This window comes from Lycorma delicatula, chromosome 12 (genome assembly GCF_047948215.1).
Source record: "Lycorma delicatula isolate Av1 chromosome 12, ASM4794821v1, whole genome shotgun sequence".
NCBI classification, from domain to species: domain Eukaryota; kingdom Metazoa; phylum Arthropoda; class Insecta; order Hemiptera; family Fulgoridae; genus Lycorma; species Lycorma delicatula.
This window is the reverse complement of record NC_134466.1, coordinates 60,792,196-60,815,209: the sequence shown is the minus strand read 5'-3', so window position 1 is coordinate 60,815,209 and position 23,014 is coordinate 60,792,196. Positions and strand designations below refer to the sequence as shown.

At 34.2% G+C, this 23,014-nt stretch overlaps 1 protein-coding gene across 1 annotated transcript in view; it reads right to left on the bottom strand.

Moving 5' to 3' along the window:
* Nucleotides 1-2,982: 2,982 nt before the first annotated feature.
* The window catches only part of LOC142332773 (uncharacterized), a 71,502-nt gene continuing 51,470 nt past the window's right edge, over nucleotides 2,983-23,014 (bottom strand). The window contains exons 5-7 of the mRNA XM_075379389.1: nucleotides 22,687-22,836; nucleotides 13,728-13,877; nucleotides 2,983-4,678 (exon numbers count right to left, since the gene is read on the bottom strand). Coding sequence (XP_075235504.1) covers nucleotides 3,341-4,678; nucleotides 13,728-13,877; nucleotides 22,687-22,836 — 1,638 coding nt within the window. The 3' untranslated portion in view covers nucleotides 2,983-3,340. The remainder of the gene's footprint in view (nucleotides 4,679-13,727; nucleotides 13,878-22,686; nucleotides 22,837-23,014) is intronic.

The window sequence follows — 23,014 nt, the reverse complement described above, 5'->3', positions numbered from 1 at the left end:
GTTTGTTACTAATGTTCGTATGCTTTTTTTTTGTAATTTTTTTTTAAATTGCCATATAGGCTTTAAGACTATACGAGTACATATTTGTTTATAGTATACTGGAAACTTGGGTATTTTGAAGGCATTCCTTTAGATTCGAGAGGTTTCTTTTTTTTTTGCTTATAATGTCATAATTACTTATTCTTAAATTCTGTGTCCTCCTTGACATGGAGTCTTTTCAACATGAGAATTTCTGCTACATTACTACTTTGCTTTCAAGTTTTGTGTCCTTCACTTCACACTGAAAGTGTTCACTAACACTTCTTAACTTGTTTATGTTTTCTTTCACTGTTAAGTTAGTATGTAAATGTTTTGTAACTTCTTGAAGGATATTTTTTGGATTTTCTTTTTTGAGTTAGTAAGGGTTGCAGATGGCAATATTGAAACTTCGTTTTATACCCATTAGAGTTTCCAAAAATTATCAAAGACTGTCTTCCAATAAATGTTCAAAAATTTGTTGCAGTGGCTTGTATTTTTCCCGTCGACATAAAAAAGATTGATACAATTCTAACAGTCAGTGTTCGTACTTGTCTCACTTTGTCTCCGTTTTCTTATTTTTTCATATGAATCCCCACTCTTGCCAATCATTTTGGAAAAGGCTATACAATTTATTTTTCAGGTGATGGATTTCATTTTTTGTTTTCTTTTTACAAAAACCAATATCTGGGTCACGAATAGTTAATCAATGCGATGAGATGTAATCAGTTGAGAAAGTTTAGCGATGGTGAAAACACGACTGTCATTCGAGACAAGAAAATAAGATTGTTAACTGATATTGGACATATGAAAATATCTGTAACGTACGACGTATGATGACAATGGATGTGGAAATACGGAACTGAACCGTCTACTTGACTTGAATCTTCAGGACTCAATGTCTGATGTCGACTATCATTAAGAGGACTGAGCGGACCGTTTCTTTCAAGGTACAGTTACTGGTCAGGCTTAATTGGAGATTCCGGACAAATTAAATTTTACAATCCTTTAGGGCTTTGTTAAATGACGATTCATCTATAATTCAATAAGACTGTGCCCTACACGCTTTCATTCAGATGTGTGCGCCTACTTTGAGAACACTGTTCTGTGACGTTGGATTGGACAAAGAGGCCCTGTCAAGAGAATATTTCTAAATCGGAACATATTCCTAAACAGTATCTGAAAAGGGAAGACTTTTATAACCTCTAAACAAAAAAGAACCATTTGCTTTTACAAAGGACCTATGGATGCCACCGAAAACCGTCAATTCTCATCAAAGATAATGCTTGTACCAAAAACTAATCTTAACATTAATATAAATTTAAATGCGTTACCTTATTTACAAGGACAACAGAATCCTGATTATCAAAATAATAAAAATTCAAACGATAATAATAGCGATAGTAATAATAAACATAATCCTAATCAAGATGTAAGGCCACAATCAAAACACTCAAACAAAGAACAGAACTACATTGCTTTTAATGATGCACTTCCACTACCGCAAACAAATTCTTTCAAACCATCCGATCATGGTCAGAGGTCTAAGATCTGCATAATTTAAGCATGTTAACAATCTCAAGTGGTCGATTTAAATAATATTTCCGAAGTAATTGTAATTTCATTTTATTTATATTTTCATATGTATGTCAACATACTCATAAATATTGTATGAACACTCATAATTTAATTTATATATTTGTATTTCACACTTATATTATACATTGTATATAACGTATTTGTAATTTCTAATCGTGTTATTACTTGTAATATATTGGCGGTAATTTCATTTACATTGTTGAAAAAATATACCATTATATAATACATGCACTTGCAATTATAACATTATAATTGTAATATTTCATTTTAAAGTAAATAAATTATCATATGATTTTTGACGGGAGGCAGTGTATTATCTGATGATAACTTGTTATATAATCTTTTAAAATTTTTTTCTTTATTTAAAATTATATCTGAATTTTTAAAAAAAAAAATAATGTAATAAATTATCAAGATAATAAAATAAAAAACAACTTTAATTAAATAAATTATCAACATAATTTATCGCGGTTGTAAGTAACTTAACATCAGACTAGACATTAGATTAATGTAATTATAACAAAAATACAGGAGTTATGAAAACAGTAACCCAATATTAGTACACCGAATAAATAAATTGTTTATATTGTATATATAAATAAATATGTTTTTATATTCATAATTTTGCAATAATGGTAGAGGATAATGTTTAATCGATACATTCTTTCTACAATTAATAAATATATTAATATAATTATCTGTGTTATCAACATACTGAATACTTGGAATATTAGCAACAACTGAATAATCTTTGTTTTTGAACTGGCTGTGCAACAGCCAAAAGATTGTTCAGTCGTTTTTGTTTTGGGAATTCTGATGTCCAAGATGCTGCTAGCAGTGGATGACCAAAACAGAGAAAGTGAATGATATTTTGGCTAAGTCTAAGCATGCAAACCTACATGACATTGCTAGTGACCTAATACCCATCACCAAACATTGTTAAACCATCGGAGAAAGCTAGCTACAAAACAAGCTAGACGTTTGGGTGGCACATGATCTGACAAACTATGATAGATTCAGGCATGTACTGTCGACAATTAGCTCGTTTGGTGCAATCATGCAAAGCTAGGTGCGAGCAATACAAAAGAAGCAACCTAAATTGGTCAACAGAAAGGATGCCATACACCACGCCAGACTGCCAAAATGCATACTGCCAGACTGCATACATCTTTAACGACCAGTCAGCAACTAAGATAACTTGACTGAGAGGTTTGATGCATTCATTAAATAGCCTAGACCTAGCACAATCAGCATATCATTGTTTCAATCTATGCAACAACTCCCTGAACGGTGTTAAACTAGTTTTAAAGAAGGCCTGTGAAAACCGTGTGTTTTATGAACAGAAACCACAGACGTTTATAGCTCAGGGTATATGGTGTGATGGAAAAATGGCAGAAAGTAATCGAAAAAAATTGTGCACGTGGTCTCAAAATGTTATTTTTCAATAGCAATACATGTATCCTCAATTTTGGCCTCCAAAGGCTCAATACTTTTTAGACAACCTGATATAAAGTAAATATTAATCATGTAAAATATAAGCTACTACAAAACTTTATTAATGAATTGTACATACATTACATAAATGATAAATGATTCTGAATGATCTTGTTTATAAATTAATTTGTTTTGAATAGTGTATACAATAATGTAAAAAAAAAGCAACAAACTACAAATAAAGAAAATTTATATCACTCTGTCAACTTAATTTGACTTGCATGTAAACTTTTTAGATAAAATTACATGCAACATTTTTCTCACCAGTATGAATAGCGATATGTGTTTTTAAAGTACTGCTTTGATTAAATGTTTTTTTACAAAAATTACAAGTGTATTTCTTCTCACCAGTATGAATAGTGAGATGTGTTTTTAAAGTACTGAGGCGAGTAAATGTTTTTTTACAAAAATTACAAGTGTATTTCTTCTCACCAGTATGAATAGCGAGATGTGTTTTTAAGTTACTGCTGTGATTAAATGTTTTTTTACAAAAATTACAAGTGAATTTTTTCTCACCAGTATGAATAGTGAGATGTCTTTTTAAATTACTGATTTGATTAAATGTTTTTTTACAAAAATTACAAGTGTATTTTTTCTCACCAGTATGAATAGCGAGATGTGTTTGTAAATTACATTTTAGACGAAATGTTATCTTACAAAAATCACAAGTAAATTTCTTCTCACCAGTATGAATAGCGAGATGTCTTTTTAAACTACCGCTTTGATTAAATGTTTTTTTACAAAAATTACAAGTGAATTTCTTCTCACCAGTATGAATAGCGAGATGTGTTTTTAAATTACTGCTTTGATTAAATGTTTTCTTACAAAAATTACAAGTGAATTTCTTCTCACCAGTATGAATAGCGAGATGTATTTTTAAAGTACTGAGGTGAGTAAATGTTTTTTTACAAAAATTACAAGGGAATTTTTTCTCACCAGTATGGATAGAGAGATGTGTTTTTAAATTACATTTTAGACGAAATGTTTTCTTACAAAAATTACAAGTGAATTTCTTCTCACCAGTATGAATAGAGAGATGTGTTTTTAAATTACATTTTAGACGAAATGTTTTCTTACAAAAATTACAAGTGAATTTCTTCTCACCAGTATGAATAGAGAGATGTGTTTTTAAATTACATTTTAGACGAAATGTTTTCTTACAAAAATCACAAGTGAATTTCTTCTCACCAGTATGAATAGAGAGATGTGTCTTTAAATTACTGCTTTTGTAAGAAGTTTTTTTACAAAAATTACGTGTTAAGTTTTTTTTGACAACATGAATAGATAAGTGTGACTCTAAGGTACTTCTTCGAGTGAAAGACTCCTGACAAAAAGTACATCTGTGAATAGGATGATGAGAAGTTATGATTTTCATTTCTTCATCTGTTTTATTAGTAATTTGCAAGCATTTTTCTTTAAAAGCAAAACTGTTTAAATGATCATATTCTTTACCAACAACATTATCACATGTACAGTTATTTTTTATTTTATTGCAAACCACACATTTTGATGTCAGTAAAATACTTTCAGTACTTCTTTCCTCCACATCACCAATAGTTTTTTCATTATCCTAAAAAAATTACAATAATTTTTAATTAAAAAATCAATCACAAAACTTTGTTAATTTTAACAATTCCAACTACAAATTGACAACTTATACTCTAATAATAAATATCTCATCTTCATATTTAACCAAGCACAATATGTTTGTTTGTACGGAGCAAAAATAAAAATTTCTTTAGTAAATGCAGTTAAAAAATAATTAACAAAATGTAACATAATCCGTAAACTGTGTGCTACATAGTATAGAACTAAAACTAGTCTGACAACAGACAATTTTATAATGACAAATAAAAAAAAGAAAATTATAAAAAAAAAGAATTAAGAATTTAGCCAAGTTAATAATGAAAGAATAATATACTGAAGATCAAAAATATATAAATTTTTAATCAATTCTGATACACAAAAAATGGGTGACATAAGAAAAGCAATGTCAGCTGCAATGAAACTTAAAATAATTGTTTAGTATTTATCAACAGGAGTGAGCTACATGTTTCTTGAGAAATGTTTTGTTTCTAAATCACATATATTCAAATTCATACCAGAAGTATGTAATGCAATTTATAACCTACTGAGGCATAATTTATAAATTATTTCTTTTTTGATAAATTTTGGTTCCAGGTTTAAACTTAATTTCGTGACAGAATAGAAAAAAAAACTTATGATAATTGCTGAGCGTTTGGTAAAAATAAAAAACTTTACTTTTAGATGTCTTATTTAAAAATTTTAAACTGTTTTTCTGATTTCAAGAGAACACTACTATGAGTAATAAGATTTAGATCGTTTCAAACATAAAAAAATTAATTAACATGCAGCATTATCAATAAACATTTGGTGTTACCTACTGAACATCATTTCGATTCATCTGTGGATTTGTGTTTCCATCAACGCTGCAGTTCATTGTGTCAGGGTTTGGCAAAAAAATTCCTGCACAGTTTTGGCTAAACAACGTGATAAAATAGTACAACAGCAGCAAATTGGCATGTATTTAACACCTGATATGGAAATTTTATAAGAAATGATTTTGAGAACATTACTTGTTTATGAAGTTACTTATTTTTCTTCATCAGTCAATATCGACCAAATTTGTAGTAATGAAAGCATAAATAAATTCTATAAATTTCACTGCTAAGTTCCCTAAAATTGGTTAATAGGGCAAACCAATCACTGAATTGATGATTAAGTTTTATAGTAAATTTTTAAAGGACGAAGAATTTTTCTTAGTCTATAGCTCACACAAAGTCACAGACATTTCTTTGACAGCTATTTTGGTGATATGATTAGCATCTTTGTAGACAAAATATCTAGCAATATCACATTTTGTCAGTGTAAATTCATTGCTACCATCTAACCTGAAAATGTATCATTCTAAGCATGAGCTCTAACAGGATGTTTATAAACCAGTGCATTCAAAAAGTAACTGCGCACCTATATAAACATGATTATAGGCTGAAGAAATTTTATTCTATGCACTATGAGTAATGCTTTCACAAAGGTTGGTATCCTGTATTGCGTGCAGTTAGCTTCCATGAGCCAATCACAATGTTGAGACAAGATGTGTCTTAACATAAGAAAATGTGATTCTTTGTTGTCACTGTTTGTTCATTGTCTTTGAATGACTGAGGCTGTCTTTCCATGTGTACACAGAACAGTGAAAAGTTCTCATTTAATCCATCTTCATAAGCATGGAGAGTATCAGACAGTGAAAGAATAGTATTTTATTAGACTTCCAGGTACACCGGTTCCTAATCGATATAGTGTAAGAACACTAATTGAAGACTTTTGGAAGATTGGATCAATAAAGATATATGAGTGAAGTGATAGACCATCAGTATTTGAAGAAAAAACTAAAACATATCAACTATATGAAGTAGTTTCAACAAACCTGTGCAAAGGTTAGCTCAACACAAAAAACAACTTCAACAAGGCAATTTATAAGAAGCTCCGTTTCATCCCATATAAAGCGATTCAAAATTTATTGTCCAGAGACTGTGGAAAGTGAATTCAATACTGGGAATGGTTTCAACAGTTTCTATAGAATATTTATGGACTGCCAACAATTTAAGCACAAATTTAATTGAAACTGCCATTTAAATATGAATTAAAATTTCTGTGAAAGGAAACTCTAAGAAGTTTCCCTTATTTTGTGAAAGCTGATGCGTTCTACAGCTTCAAAAAGTCAAATTTTGTTTTCCTTAAAAGTAGCGACATTTCAATACAATCCAATAATTTTCAGATTTATATTATGCAATTCCTATATTACGATACTGAATAGTCGTTTTATTATAATTACCGGTTATAATTCAATGTACATGAAAAAAAGATTCTAATCAATCAGTAATGAAAACCTTAGAGAAATGGCATAAAACCAGATCAAAAATTCTTAGGAACCCTCAGAAATCTCATAAATTTCACACTACAAACTACACATGAAGTATAGATCCTGGAAAAGTAGCCTCATGGCTCTTATCAAAGACCAATAGGATTGGCATAAAGAAGTATAATATTTCTTACATTTATTTATTTCTGTGTTTCATGGATGTTTCAACAGCAATAATGAAACAAACTGTCTGTTGGGAGGTAAACAATTTGTTATGGCTGTGACACATATACAGCACCATAAGAGATACATCGAAGTAGTTTTTTGTAAGGACAACAATTTTCATCAATAGCTGGATTCTGTGAATAGATTATATATTCACTTGCAAGAATCTATCAGCTGCATTTCAGTAGGTTTGTTGTGGGATGAACAACACTATATTTTGGGACTACGAAGAAAGAACCAAGAAACCTTTTATAAAACCTGGCACGGAATGTTTATTCTTTTTCAAAAGCCATGAGTTTTCAAAAGTGACTTATAACTAGTATCATGACAGCTACAATCCTCCACATACTGTTTTCATCATTCTTTTTAATCAAAGTATCTAATGTTAAACAAGAATTGCCACATGTTATTTACGCCATTAAATAGTAAATGAAAATATCTTACTTGTCTAAATGTTGTCAGATCTTAGAAAAACGGCAAATGATATCACTGTTGACACTACAAAGAGAATCACATCGGATGCGGCCCCTCAAAGGCTTGTTGTTACTCGGTGTCCGATTATGAATGCACTGGATAACAGGGTGCCTGCACCCTAGGTTACTGAGTTTATTAAGGACGGCCTAAGAAGGCCTTCAGGAACACACAGGTAGGAACTCTGGATCGGAGACACAGGGCCCTAAATATGGTTGCAGTTATCGACATAAATGCTCTGGCAGAAAGTAAGGTAATGGATTCCCTGGCCACCAGGCACCCGCAGGTGGCCTGGCTCCTTAGTAAGTCTCCCATTAGGGCTGGAAATGTAGTGCTGGCTATGTTGGAGGTAAGACGTGTTGGGAGACACAGAAACAGATGAAACATCGGTCTCCAACATGTTTCATACTGCATGTGTTGATTCTGATGATGGAAGTGACCTTGAGTTGGGCCTAGTACATGTATTCGCCAGAATCAAGAAGAACTGTTGACCTTGGGCCTCTCCAGGCAGACATCAACTTGCAGGATACTGCCGTATATGCGTGCAAGATTTTAGGGTGTGAGTGTAGGTCGACTGGCTATAGATGTCACATAATCGCTCTGACTGGAAGTCTCCCTTCTGCATGGAGGCGAGATGAACCAGTAGAGGAAAAAAGGGGAGAATGATCAAAGTAAAGTCTGCGGCTACCTATGCAGACCGGATTAAGTAGGTCAGGAAAGACATTATGATGCCGCCGACTTCTGTGATTCCTTCTGTAAGGAAGGCAGACGACAGAATGGAAATTAAAGTTAAGGTGGATAGAGAAGTCTGGCACTCTAAGGCAAAATCTGATTTCAATCTTAAAGGTTGGGTCTATCATTAAGAAAACGAGGATGGCCGTTCTCCGGATTCATGATTTGGAGAAAGGCATCCAACAGGGTGAGAATTTCAAGGCGCTGGTTGCGGTCACTGGGTAGGTATTGTCAGATCATCTATGGATAGGCAGTCAGGCTGGGAAATGGGGAGACCGGCGTGGCGGCATCCGGCGACCATCGTCGCAGCTGTTGCTCTGCAGAGACGGGTCAATATTGGGCTGAGAGAGTCTCTTACAGAGTGGAAATACATCGAGCTCCCACAACAGTGATATAGATGCCTGGAGACTTGCCACCTTGCGAGGAACTGTGAGGACACAGACGGGGTGGCTTGATGTTTCAACTGTGTTGGAGAGGGGTACAGGACAGATAGCACTGCATGCCCTAAAAAGAAGAAGGACAACAAAGAAAACTAGGAGAGGGTCCAACATCATTCTGGAGAGATACTGGTGTTCTTGATTTTTTGAGATGTGGTTTGTTGTCGTCCTGCACTGCTGGCGGGAGATTTTAACGACTGGTCGGCCTCCTGGGTTTCAACGAAAACCAACGCCCGTGGCACCACCCTGAACGATGCGGTGGCGGCGCTTGAGTTAGTTTGTCTAATAACTGCGAGGGGACATACAGCCTCAGGAGAGGAGAGTCAGGATCTGTGGTGGACCTCACATTTGCTACACCTGATCTAGCTAGCAGGGTTCCGAAGTGGAAGGTATGGGAAGTATTCACGGCTAGTGATCAATGGGCTGTTATTACGGTGATTGCGGAGATTGATATGTGACGAGTACGATGATCTGCGACAATGAGCTGGAGTACCAGAAATAAGGATGCAGAGGCATTTGCTGGGGTGATCGATCTTCGGGGAGTTGTTTGACTCCCGAAAGCCGAGGAGAAGATGGCCTGTCTTGTTGAGTCCCTCACTAACGCCTGTAATGGGACACTCCGCCACAAGCTGTGTATTGGTGGGCGGAAGAAGTGCCATTGGGACAAGAGAAGGCTTGGGCGCCTGGTGTCCCTAAGAGAAGTGTATAATGCGTATTACAAGGAAACACATCATCATATAGGCCTCTGTCTATGATCGATGCACTGGCTAAATTTTTCGAGCGAATGCTGGTGCGAAGACAGGCTGGGGCTGTGGACGCCCTCTGTGCAAGCCAGTTTGTGTTCCGCTGGGGTAGGTCAACCCCTTGATGCTGTCTCTGCTGTTAGCCAGATGGCGGACAGCATTATTCGAGAGCGTGGGGAACAGGCCGCAAGAAGGATGTGTGTGTGTGTTCTAGTAACTGTCGATGTGCAGAATGCTTTTAATAGCATTACACACGCTGCTATTCTCTGTGCCTTGGTAGAACTCAGTACCGGATTATCTGATTGGCCGATGCAGTCTTATTTGTCTGGTTGCAGACTGATCTACGAGGTGGAGAGGAAACTAATAGAGGATGCTCTAAAAAGGGGCGGGTCCCTCAGGGCTCGGTACTTGGACCGACCCTATGGAATATTGCATATGATAAGGTATTCCACCTCCCAATGCTGCCAGGTCACCCTTATGGGGTTAGCTGACGACCTCGTGATTGTGGTTGATGCGGCTATGAAGAGAGAGGTGACTGGAAAAGTTAGCATCGTATATGGTATCATTAAAGACTGGATGAGCAGGGTTGAACTGCGGATGTCTTCGGAGAAAACAGAGGTCGTGGCTATAACTGTGGCCAAGAGGTTGATCCTTACACTGGAAGAACAGCGAGTTGAATCTAGCCCGGCGTTGGGCGTCTGGTACATTTTAGAACACATGCTAAGGAAGTTTAAAACACAATTACTAATTTCTCTAGAGCAGTGTTGAAGGACTTGAATAGCTAGGATGAGACACGCAGAGTGAGGTGATGGAAGGCACGGGGACAGACAGGCCCCCAGCTGAGTGCCTAGGGAGCTTCCTGAGCTTGTAGGGTTCACCTGGGTGTGATGAGGTTGGAGGGGGACTCCACCTCTGGGTCTGATGAAGGCTTTGGTAAATTAATGGTATGTGTTTGTAAGCTATGTGTTAGTGTGTGCATGGTTGTGCTGTGCAGTGTGTGTGAAGTTGGTGACTGTTGGCACAGTGTGATGTAGCATATGACCGAGTGTGAGGGTGATCCCCCCTCCTGATGAAATCCTTTGTTAGTGGTACCAGAAGGTTGTGGGCAGCCAGTAGTGTTGGTTTAGTCAGTAGTACGTACAGATAAACATACACACGTTGTACTCAAATACTTGTACTTTAATATAAAAATTATTCCACAGCGATCATTTTCTTCACTGTAAGCAAAATCATGTTGAACACTGTACAATATTGATTAAATTAGGCACGTTGATGTGCCGAATTTAATGTGGGGACGATAGACTTTGGCTTGATGTCCTCAGCTAGTCTGTGAACTGAAAACTCTTTTTTGCAAAACGTCTCGTTTTTCTTTAAAACAAAAAAAATTGTTTTTCTCCAACTTTGAATGCTATTTTGAAAATGATTTTGAACAACAAGAGGTTGGAAAAGTAGTTCATTCATTTCTACAGGTTTTCCTATTTTTCACATGTCTTACCTAATGGAAGTTAATTTTGGCACTTAAAATTTAATTTGATTGACCTAATATTGTCGGTGGTAGTAGTAAAAACAAGTCGGACAAGGATGTTCTCTATCCCTGTTACCTTTTAATTTTTGAATAGAACCAGCAGTTAATGATGTTAAAGAACAATTTAGATCTGGAGTAACAGTGCAAGGTGAAAAGATAATGATGCTACGATTTTCTGATATAGTAATTCCAGCTATAGTTATTCTAGGGAACAAGAAAATGACTTTTGGTTAGAGATTTTACAATAATCAACTGAGCTTCAAATAATGTGCAGGCAGGAATGGTTTTCGTAATGAACAAGAAATTTTGGGGTACATAAACTAAAATCTAATAATATGTTAAACAAAAATGGTACACCGATTTATAGCATGAAAGGAAAAGTCGATAGGCGAGTGGAATATATTGAAGAGTTATACAGAAGAGATGAAATCGAAAATGGTGTTTTAGAGGAAGAAGAGAAAGTCGAAGAGGATGAAAGGGGATAAACAATCTGAATTTAAGAGTGCATTAAAAGATCTGAATGACAGAAAGGCTCCTGGAATAGACTGAATAACTGCAGAATTACTGCGCGTGCAGGTGAGGAAGAAATGGATACATTATACAAGCTGGTGCGTAATATTTATGAAAAAGGGGAATTTTCGTCAAGACTTCAAAAAAAGTGTTATAGTTATGATACCAAAGAAAGCAGGGGCAGATAAATGTGAAGAATATAGAACAATTAGTTTAACTACTCATGCATCAAAAATCTTAACTAGAATTCTGTATAGAAGAATTGAGAGAAGAATAGAAGTATTAGGAAAGGATCAATTTGGTTTCAGGTAAAGTATAGGGACAAGGGAAACAATTTTAGAGCTCAGATTAATAGTAGAAGGAAGATTAAAGAAAAACAAGCCAACATATTTGGAATTTAAATACCTGGAAAGGACATTCGATAACGTACACTGAAATAAAATGTTCAGCATTTAAATAAATTAGGGTTCATATACAGAGACACAAGATTAATTGCTAACATTTATAGGAACCAAACAGCAACAGTAATAATTGAAGAACATAAGAAAAAAACCGTAATAAAAAAGGGAGTTCGACAAGGATGTTCCTTATCCCCGTTACTTTTTAGTCTTTACATAGAACTAGCAGTTAATGATGTTAAAGAACAATTTAGATCCGGAGTAACAGTACAAGGTGTAAAGATAAAGGTGCTACGATCTGCTGATGATATAGAAATTCTAGCAGAGAGTAAAAGTGATTTATTACAGGCAATGAATGGCATAAATGAAGTCCTTCGGAAGAACTACTGCATGTAAATAAGCAAGAACAAAACAAAAGTAATGGAATATAGTCGAAATAATGTAAATGGACCACTGAGTATAAAAATATGAATTGATTATGGAGGTAAAAGACTTCTGTTATTTGGGAAGTAGAATTACTAAAAGATGGATGAAGCAGCAGTGATAACTGACAAATAGCACAAGCCAAACGAGCTTTCAGTCAAAAATATAATTTGCTTACATCAAAAATTAATTTAAACATCAGGAAATCATTTTTGAAAGTATATGCTTGGATCATAACTTTATATGCAAGTGAAACTTGGACAATCAAAGTACTTGAGGAGAAAAGATGAGAAGCTTTTGAAATGTGGTGCTATAGCATGATAAAAATCAAATGGTTGGATAGTGACAGACTTACAGACCACATATTACAGCATCCTGGAATAGTAGCTTTGATATTGGAGAGGCAGGTACATGGAAAAAATTGTGCAGGAAGCAACAGTTGGAATATCAAAACCAAGTTGTTAGGGAAGTGTGATGTAGGGGGTATAACAAAATGAAACGACTGGTACTACATAGGAAATATTGGAGAGCTGCAACAAACAAGTCAAATGACTGTAGAAAAAAAAATTAACTTGAAACTTCAAATAAATTATAGAGAAAAAGATATAACACATCCTTTATGGCATGTAAAAAATAGTTCAACATTGTGGACATCAATTAAAAAATGAATACCACTGATTTGTATTCATTATCCGGTCTATCTGAACTTAAGAATTTCCTTCTACTCCTCTTTTATGTTTTTGTATCTATCAACCTATTAAAACTATTATTCAAGGGGAAAAAGTCTGTAGTTTTCAGCCTGAAAGCAATGAAAAAGCCTCATAACTTTAACATGGCCTGCATTCATTCATTTATTGCGATGCTATACACAATCCAAGAGCCCAAAAACATCTATATTTGCTGTTTTACTATCTTTGTACAATTTAAACAATTTTGAATCTGGGTATAAAATGAATATTGTTTAGGCAGCTTTGCTTATACCATGAGGCATCATCTCACTGTATTTTTTTTTGTTATGTACTGTTGTAAAAAATGTTTACCTACCATAAAGTTAGGGGCAATCTGTTCATCATAGCTATTTACCTCCCAATACTCCATATAATATATTGTTTATATTATAAATAAAATATCTTATGTCAGACAAGAATGCTACATGATATGTGGGCCATAAACCCTACATAAAAGTATCCTGATGAATAGAAAAATTGAGAATTCTTACAATAACTAGATCTTATAATTATAACATAAACCAAGAGAAAATAGAAAATAGCTTACATGTTTAAATATTGTTTGCTCATCATCTGTCTTTGCAAGAGGTACAAACAAATTGTCTTTTTGCTCTGTTTCATGCATGTTTTCTTTTTTAACGAGCAAGGATAATGGATCTTCTTCCAAAAATGAATTACCAGTCTGTCCATCAATATTCTGCAAAAAATATAAAGTAATAATAATATTGTTTTATAATAGTGGGACTTAAAATAAGTGTGGTTAATTAAATATTACTGAAATGTAACATCTGATAAAGTCAAGAGCATGGAGCTAACTATAACAGCAGTTCAAAATGTAACTTAAATTTGTCCCTAGCATGGAGATTGATGGGGATAGAGCTACCATCCTGGCGTCAAAACATTTTTATACTCAGAACGCATCAAGATGTCGTAGCATGTGAGCTGTGATTTTTCTACTTTTTTTATTGTAAATTATTAAAATGTACTTTTCAATAGAAAATACTGCGAGTGTGAGATGCGTTCAGTTATCAGGATTTTACTGGCAAAAAACCTCAAAGCAATTGAAATTCATCAGCAACTTTGTAAGGTGTATGGAGATGGAATAATGAGTAACAGTGGAGTGAGGCAGTGGTGCATTCAGTTTAAAAATGGTCACACCAATGTTCATGATAAGAACCGCAGTGGTCGACCTAGCCTTTTGGCTGATTAAATAACAATTAAAATCAACTATAAAACTCATGAAAATCACTATTTTATGATTACGAAACTATTGCTCATTTTCCCCAAATTTCACAAAGTTTACTGCAAGAAATTGTAACAGGGAAGCTTGGCTACCACAAGTTATGTGCAAAATGGGTGCCAAAAATCTTGAAAGACCAAAAAAAATAGCTTCTTGCTGCATCGCTGAATTACCTCGAAGCCTACAACGAGGATGGTAATCCACTGCTTGATCGTGTCGTAACAGAAAATGAGACATGGGTAAAGCATGTCAACTGTGAAACAAAAAGACAGCCCATAGAATGGAGTCACACTGGTTCTCCCAGAAAACCAGTAAAATATTTTCAACCATTGTCAGCTATAAAGATTATGGCAACTATGTTTTGGGCCGCTGAGGGAGTGCTTCCGTTGATTTCCTTGAAAATGGCAACACAATTAACTCAGAAAGATATTGTGAAACATTGATAAATCTATGGAGAGCGATGCAAAACAAGCATCAGGAAGACTGAGCTCATAGTGTTGTTGTTTCACAACGCACATCCACACACGACTAAGTGCCAGATACCTCTTGGATGGTTTTCGAGGGGTGGTGTTTGATCACCCACAGTACAGTCTGGATCTGGCACTGGGCGATTACCACATCTATCCAGCAATGAAGACCTGGCTCGCAATGCAACAAAGCGCTTTGAAAATGATGCAAAACTTAATGCAAGTGTAAACCAGTGGTTGAAATCTAAGGCTGTAGATTTCTACAGAAAGGAATTGAAAAGCTTGTGCTTAAGGAATTGCTTGTGCAATTTAGATGCACTTTAATTAAGTGCCTCAATTTAAATGGCTACTATGTAGAAAAACAGTTTAAGATTGAAGATTGTTCCTTTAAAATGTATATAATAATTTTTTTTTTACTTAGTTGGTTTTTTATTTCAAAACGTAAGTTACTTTCTGGACAGCCCTCCTATAATGTCAAAGATAATTTAAGACATGTTATGGATCAAAGTGTGTTCCAAAGCAGCAGCCTGTGTCAGTTATGTATGAAAATGAGTTACTATAAAAATAGTCTATGTTTGTAACAAACACCACATGAAAACCAGAGGCAAAATGATCAATGAGTTTCTAAATCTCAAAAAATACACATGATTGGGCAATACTAGTAGAGGTCATTGTTTTTTATTACCTAAAAAGATACAATTTTTGGCAAACGAAACATATTCACTGGGTATATAGACTTTGATGTTTCCTCATCATTGATAGTGAATGTTTTTCCTCCTTGAGAGTAACAAACAAATGAAAATCCAAGTCAAGTCAGGACTATAGGAAGGATGTAGTAGTATTTCCCGACCCATCTTTCCAATGGTTTCTTGGGTCAGCTATGCGGTGTGACGTCGAGCATTGTCGTGTACCAATATCCGCCTTTTCTTTGAGATCCGTGATGTTTCTCTCATTGTTGGCTTTACATTTTTCATCAGCGTGTCTGAGTATTGTACTGTTTATTGTACGCTTATTTTGCAAATAATCACATAAGACGGCTTGCGCATGCCAAAAGACGGTCAATATGACTTTTCCCACTGATGCTTGCATTTTGAATTTCTTTCGGACAAGTGAGCTGATATGCTTCCATTCCATGCTTTGTTTTTTTAGACTCTGGTACAAAATTGTGAACCCAAGTTTCATTACACGTTAAAATCTTGTTTAGAAAAGGATCACCTTCCCTTTCATAACGTTTTTTTCAAATCAGCACACACTTTGAGTCTTGTTTCCTTGTTGCGTTAACTTCTTCAGGACCCACCTTGCACTTGTTTTGCTGTACATGAGCTTGTTACTGAAAACATTATGAACTGTGCCAACACTTACTGTAACTTTTTTTCTATTTGTTCGACTGTAATATGCCAGTCTTCACGAAAAATGTCATCAATGCAGGTTTCAAGTGAAGGAATTGACAATTCAACTGGCCGGCCAGGACATTGCTCTTCAGTGATTGAGGTTCGACCATTTTTTAACTGTTCTACCCACTTACAAAAGTATCCGCGGTTCATACAACTTTCACCATACTGTAAAATTATTCAAGAAAAAACTTACACCTTCTGAAAGCAAAAAACAGATCACTGAACATTCTTTAACTAATGTGGAAACTTTAAGTGGGCACACCATTGTTAAATGCAACTTTGAGGTTATAAACAAAATGATTTTTATCCATCACCTGTTCTCAGATCATCCCAGTGATGCCAACCTAAAGTAATGAAAATACAAAACTCCTCCTACAAACTGTTCCACTTCTACATCAATTTATCTCTTTACTTATTGAATATCCCCCGTATTTCGCTTTCAGAATCATTCTGAATATCTGTCTGTTGTTCATGACCAATTTCCTGTTTGCTAACAGGGTGAGTCTGACTATGTAGCAGATGAGATTCCATTATTTTATAAAAAAATACATAAGGTTTACTTAGCTCCTAGCTCCTCAAATATGATTAATGATTAAATGGGATATTTTAGAAATTACTATATTATTATTTTTAAATATATTAATATACTTAAAACATGGAAATAATGCACACTTATCTCACTCTGTAGAAACTGTAAAAAATAATCTTAATCACTAACAAACACCATCTAACAGAATAGATTTCATATATTGGTTACTGAGGGTGTCAAAAGATGACAGCACGTGAAAGGAAAGTATATAAGTATTCCTACTGTGCTATAGGGGTGTTCATAATCATACATCACAGTCTGAATTATCTGCTACTCTTAACTTAACTCTCAACCTATTAACTTCTATACAATTATTCAAGGGGAAAAAGTCTGTACTATTTCCAAAGTAAAGAAAACGAAAAAGCCTCATGAGTTTAAAAGGGCCTCCATTCATTATTACAATGGTGATCCAGAAAGTAACTTACATTTGAGCCTATCAAGGAGATGTTAGGGATATAGCCATCTTCTTGGCGTCAAAACATTTCTACACTTAGTACGCATCAAGGTGTTGTAACCTTGTGGACTATGATTTTTCTTACTTTGTTCGTTGTGTATTATTGAAATAAGCGCTTGAGTAGAAAATCCTGCAAGTTGTGAGGTGCATTAAGTAATTAGGTTTTAACTAGCAAAAAACCTCAAACTAATTAAAATTCATCAACTTTGTGAGATGTACAGAAATGGAATAATGAGGGATGATGGAGTGAGGCAGTGGTGCATTAAAAAATGATCGCACCAATATTCATGATAAGGACCTCAGTAGTCGGCCGAGCCTTGTGACTGATGAACTGACAAAGGTAATCACCGATAAAATTTGTGAAAATCGCTGCATTACGATTACAGAACTGTCCCATTACTTACCTCAATTTTCACAAACGTCTACTGCAATTAATTGTATCAGGAAAGCTTGCTTATCATAACTTTTGGGCAAGATAAGTGCCAAAAATCTAAGGCAGCAGATTTCTACTGAGAAGGATTTGGAAAGCTCATGCGTTGTTATAATAAAAGCCTCAATTTAAATGGCGACTACGTAGAAAAATAGTTAGATTGTCCCTTTCAAATAGATAACATTTCTTTTTTTTCATTTGGTTGGTATTTTATTAAAGAACATAAGCTACTTCCTGAACTGCCCTCGTAGTTTGCAAGTGGCATAATTCAGTATATGATCAGACTTGATAGCAATGGAGTACAAAGATATTATAGGCATTGGCATTTATAAATCGATCTACAAAAAAATGTTTCCACCTAAGCACAATCTAAATGGTTTTGTATAAGACAATGCCACTGCTGAAAACATATCAACGTTGTTTGAAAAGAAAAATACAGAGACCTAGAATGATGATTATCAAAAACTATAATAAACCATTTAGTAACTGAACGTGCTCCAAAAAACCAAAGATAGTTTTGTACTCTTTTCGTAAACAATGTTGGATCAAAATATCTTGTGTCTGACACAATTACTGAACGATATGGGTGCTGTAAACAGTAAATAAATGAATCCTGATGAATAAAAAGTTGAGAATTCATATAATAACTAGATGTTATATTTATAACTTAAACCAACATAAAAGACAAAATAGCTTACTTGTTTAAATACTGTCTGTCCATCATCACTTGTCTTGGAAAGAGTTACAAACAAATATTTTTTTTGCTCTGTTTCATGCATGTTTTCTATTTTAATAGGCAAGGAAAATGGAACTTCTTCCAAAATTGAATTACCAGTTTGTGCATCCATACTCTGCAAAAAAATATAAGGTAATAATATTTTATTATAATAATGGAACTTAAAATAAGTGCGGTTAATGAAATATTACTGAAATGTAACATGTAACATTTTTATTAAAGAACATAAGCTACTTCCTGAACTGCCCTCGTGGTTTGCAAGTGGCATCATTCAGTATATGATAGCAATGGAATACAAAGATATTATAGGCATTGGCATTTATGAATCGATCAACAAAAAAAATGTTTCCACCTAAGCACAATCTAAATGGTTTTGTATAAGACAATGTCACTGCTGGAAACATAAAGAAACACATCAATGTTGTTTGAAAACAAAAATGCAGAGACCTACAATTAGGATTATCAAAAACTATAATAAACCATTTAGTAATTGAACATGAACATGGTTCACAAAAGCAAGGATAGTCTTGTACTGTTTTCGTAAACAATGTTGGATCTGGGTATAGAATAAATAACATTTGGGCAGCTTTGTTTATACCATAAAGCATCAGCAAACTGTATTTTCTTTGTTACATACTGTTTATCTACCATAAAGTGTTAGGGGCAATCTGTTCATCATAACTATTTCTCTCCCTATACTCCATTAATATCTGTTTTTTATACTATAAATCGAAATATCTTGTGTCTGACATAATTACTTAACGATATGGGTGCCATAAACAGTAAATAAATGTATCCTGATGAGTAAGAAGTTGAGAATTCATACAATAACTAGGTCTTATATTTATAACTTAAACCAACATAAAAGACAAAATAGCTTACTTGTTTAAATACTGTCTGTCCATCATCACTTGTCTTGGAAAGAGTTACAAACAAATATTTTTTTTGCTCTGTTTCATGCATGTTTTCTATTTTAATAGGCAAGGAAAATGGAACATCTTCCAAAACTGAATTACCAGTTTGTGCATCCATACTCTGCAAAAAAATATAAGGTAATAATATTTTATTATAATAGTGGAACTTAAAAAAAGTGCGGTTAATGAAATATTACTGAAATGTAACATCTGACGAAGTCAAGAGCTTGGAGGTAACAATGAGGGCAGTCCAAAAAGTAACTTACGTTTGCGTCTAGCATGGAGATGATGAGGATAGAGCTCCTATTGGTGTCAAAACCTTTCTACACTTAGTATGCACCAAGTTGTCATAGCCTTGTGGACTATGACTTTCCTACAGTATTTGTTGTGAATTATTGAAAAGTGCGCTACAGCAGAAAATCCCACAAGTTGTGAAGTGAGTTCAGTGATGATGAATTTTAACTGGTTTGAGGTTTTTACTGGCAAAAAACCTCAAACCAGTTAAAATTCATCGGCAACTTTATGAGGTGTACAGAGATGGAATAATGAGTGATGGTGGAATGAGGCAGTGGTGCATTCAGTTTAAAAATCGCCGCACCAATATTTATCAAGAAGGCCGATCTCAGTGGTTGGCCGAGTCTTGTGACTGATGAACGGACAATGATAATCAACGATAAAATTTGTGAAAATCGCCGCATTTTGATTACGGAACTCTCGCTTCATTTTCCCCAAATTTCACAAAAATCTACTGCAAGCAATTGTATTGGGGAAGCTTGCTTATCACAAGTTTTGGGCAAGATAGGTGCCAAAAATCTAAGGGGGCAGATTTCTACAGAGAAGGATTTGTAAAACTCGTGCATCGTTATGATAAGTGCCTCAATTTAAATGGCGAATACATAGAAAAAAATATAATATTATCCCTTTGAAATAGATAATAACATTTCTTTTATTTTATTTGGTTGGTTTTTTATTAAAGAACATAAGCTACTTCCTGAACTGCCCTCGTGGTTTGCAAGTGGCATCATTCAGTATATGATAGCAATGGAATACAAAGATATTATAGGCATTGGCATTTATGAATCGATCAACAAAAAAAATGTTTCCACCTAAGCACAATCTAAATGGTTTTGTATAAGACAATGTCACTGCTGGAAACATAAAGAAACACATCAATGTTGTTTGAAAACAAAAATGCAGAGACCTACAATTAGGATTATCAAAAACTATAATAAACCATTTAGTAATTGAACATGAACATGGTTCACAAAAGCAAGGATAGTCTTGTACTGTTTTCGTAAACAATGTTGGATCTGGGTATAGAATAAATAACATTTGGGCAGCTTTGTTTATACCATAAAGCATCAGCAAACTGTATTTTCTTTGTTACATACTGTTTATCTACCATAAAGTGTTAGGGGCAATCTGTTCATCATAACTATTTCTCTCCCTATACTCCATTAATATCTGTTTTTTATACTATAAATCGAAATATCTTGTGTCTGACATAATTACTTAACGATATGGGTGCCATAAACAGTAAATAAATGTATCCTGATGAGTAAGAAGTTGAGAATTCATACAATAACTAGGTCTTATATTTATAACTTAAACCAACATAAAAGACAAAATAGCTTACTTGTTTAAATACTGTCTGTCCATCATCACTTGTCTTGGAAAGAGTTACAAACAAATATTTTTTTTGCTCTGTTTCATGCATGTTTTCTATTTTAATAGGCAAGGAAAATGGAACATCTTCCAAAACTGAATTACCAGTTTGTGCATCCATACTCTGCAAAAAAATATAAGGTAATAATATTTTATTATAATAGTGGAACTTAAAAAAAGTGCGGTTAATGAAATATTACTGAAATGTAACATCTGACGAAGTCAAGAGCTTGGAGGTAACAATGAGGGCGGTCAGAAAAGTAACTTACGTTTGCGTCTAGCATGGAGATGATAGGGATAGAGCTCCCATTGGTGTCAAAACCTTTCTAGAGTATGCACCAAGTTGTCATAACCTTGTGGACTTTGACTTTCCTACTGTATTTGTTGTGAATTATTGAAAAGTGCGCTTTAGCAGAAAATCCCACAAGTTGTGAAGTGTGTTCAGTGATTAGGTTTTTACAGGAAAAAAACCTCAAACCAGTTAAAATTCATCGGCAACTTTATGAGATGTACAGAGATGGAATAATGAGTGATGCTGGAATGAGACAGTGGTGCATTCAGTTTAAAAATCGCTGCACCAATATTCATCGAGAAGATCTCAGTAGTTGGCCGAGTTGTGACTGATGAACGGACAATGATAATCAACGATAAAATTTGTGAAAATCGCCGCATTTCGATTACGGAACTCTCGCTTCATTTCCCCCAAATTTCACAAAAGTCTACTGCAAGCAATTGTATTGGGGAAGCTTGCTTATCACAAGTTTTGGGCAAGATAGGTGCCAAAAATCTAAGGGGGCAGATTTCTACAGAGAAGGATTTGTAAAACTCGTGCATCGTTATGATAATTGCCTGAATTTAAATGGAGACTATATAGAAAAATTTTAAGATTGTCCCTTTCAAAATAGATAACTATTTTTTTTTTATTAAATAATGTAAGCTACTTCCTGAACTGCCCTCGATGTTTGCAACTGGCATCTTTCAGTATATAATCAGACTTGATAGCACTGGATATGTATATATTGTAAGTATTACAACACGTATATTGTAAGTATTGGCATTTAGCTATCAACCAATAGAAAAATGTTTTCACCTAAGCGCAATCTAAATGGTTTTGTATAAAATAATGTCACTGCTGGAAACATATATAAACAATCAGTCTTGATTGAAAATAATTATGCAGTGACCTAGAATGAAGATTATCAAAAAGTATAATAAACCTTTTGTAACTGAACATGTTTCACCAAACCAAGGATAGTTTTGTACAGTTTTTGTAAACAACGTTGAATCTGGGTCTAGAAAGAATAATGTTTAGGCAGCTTTGTTTACAACATGAGGCTCACTGTACTTTCTTTGTTATGTACTGTCGTCAAAATGTTTATCTACCTTAAAATTTTAAGAACAATCTGTTTATCATAGCTATTTATCTCCCTACACTTCGTTAATAACTTTTTTTTATATTATAAATCAAAATATCTCATATCAGACATGAATGCTAAACCATATGAGGGCCATAAACAGTAAATAAATATATCCTGACGAATAAAAAATTGAGTATTCTTACAAAAACCAGGTCTTATATTTATAATTTACATCAACATAAAATAGAAAATGGCTTACTTGTTTAAATATTGTTTCTTCATCATCTGTCTTGGCAGGAGGTACAAACAAATATTCTGTCTGCTCTATTTCATGCACGTTTTCTTTTTTAACAGGCAAGGAAAATGGATCTTCTTCCATAAATGAATTACAAGTTTGTGCATCCATACTCTGGAAAAAAAAATATGATAATAATATTTTATTATAATACTGGAACCTAAAATAACGTGGTTAATGAAACCACGTGGTTTAAATAATAATAATAAAAATACTAATATTAAATAATAGTTAACTAGTGTAGTTAATGATAAATTACTGAAATGTAACATCTGATGAAGTGAAAAGCTTG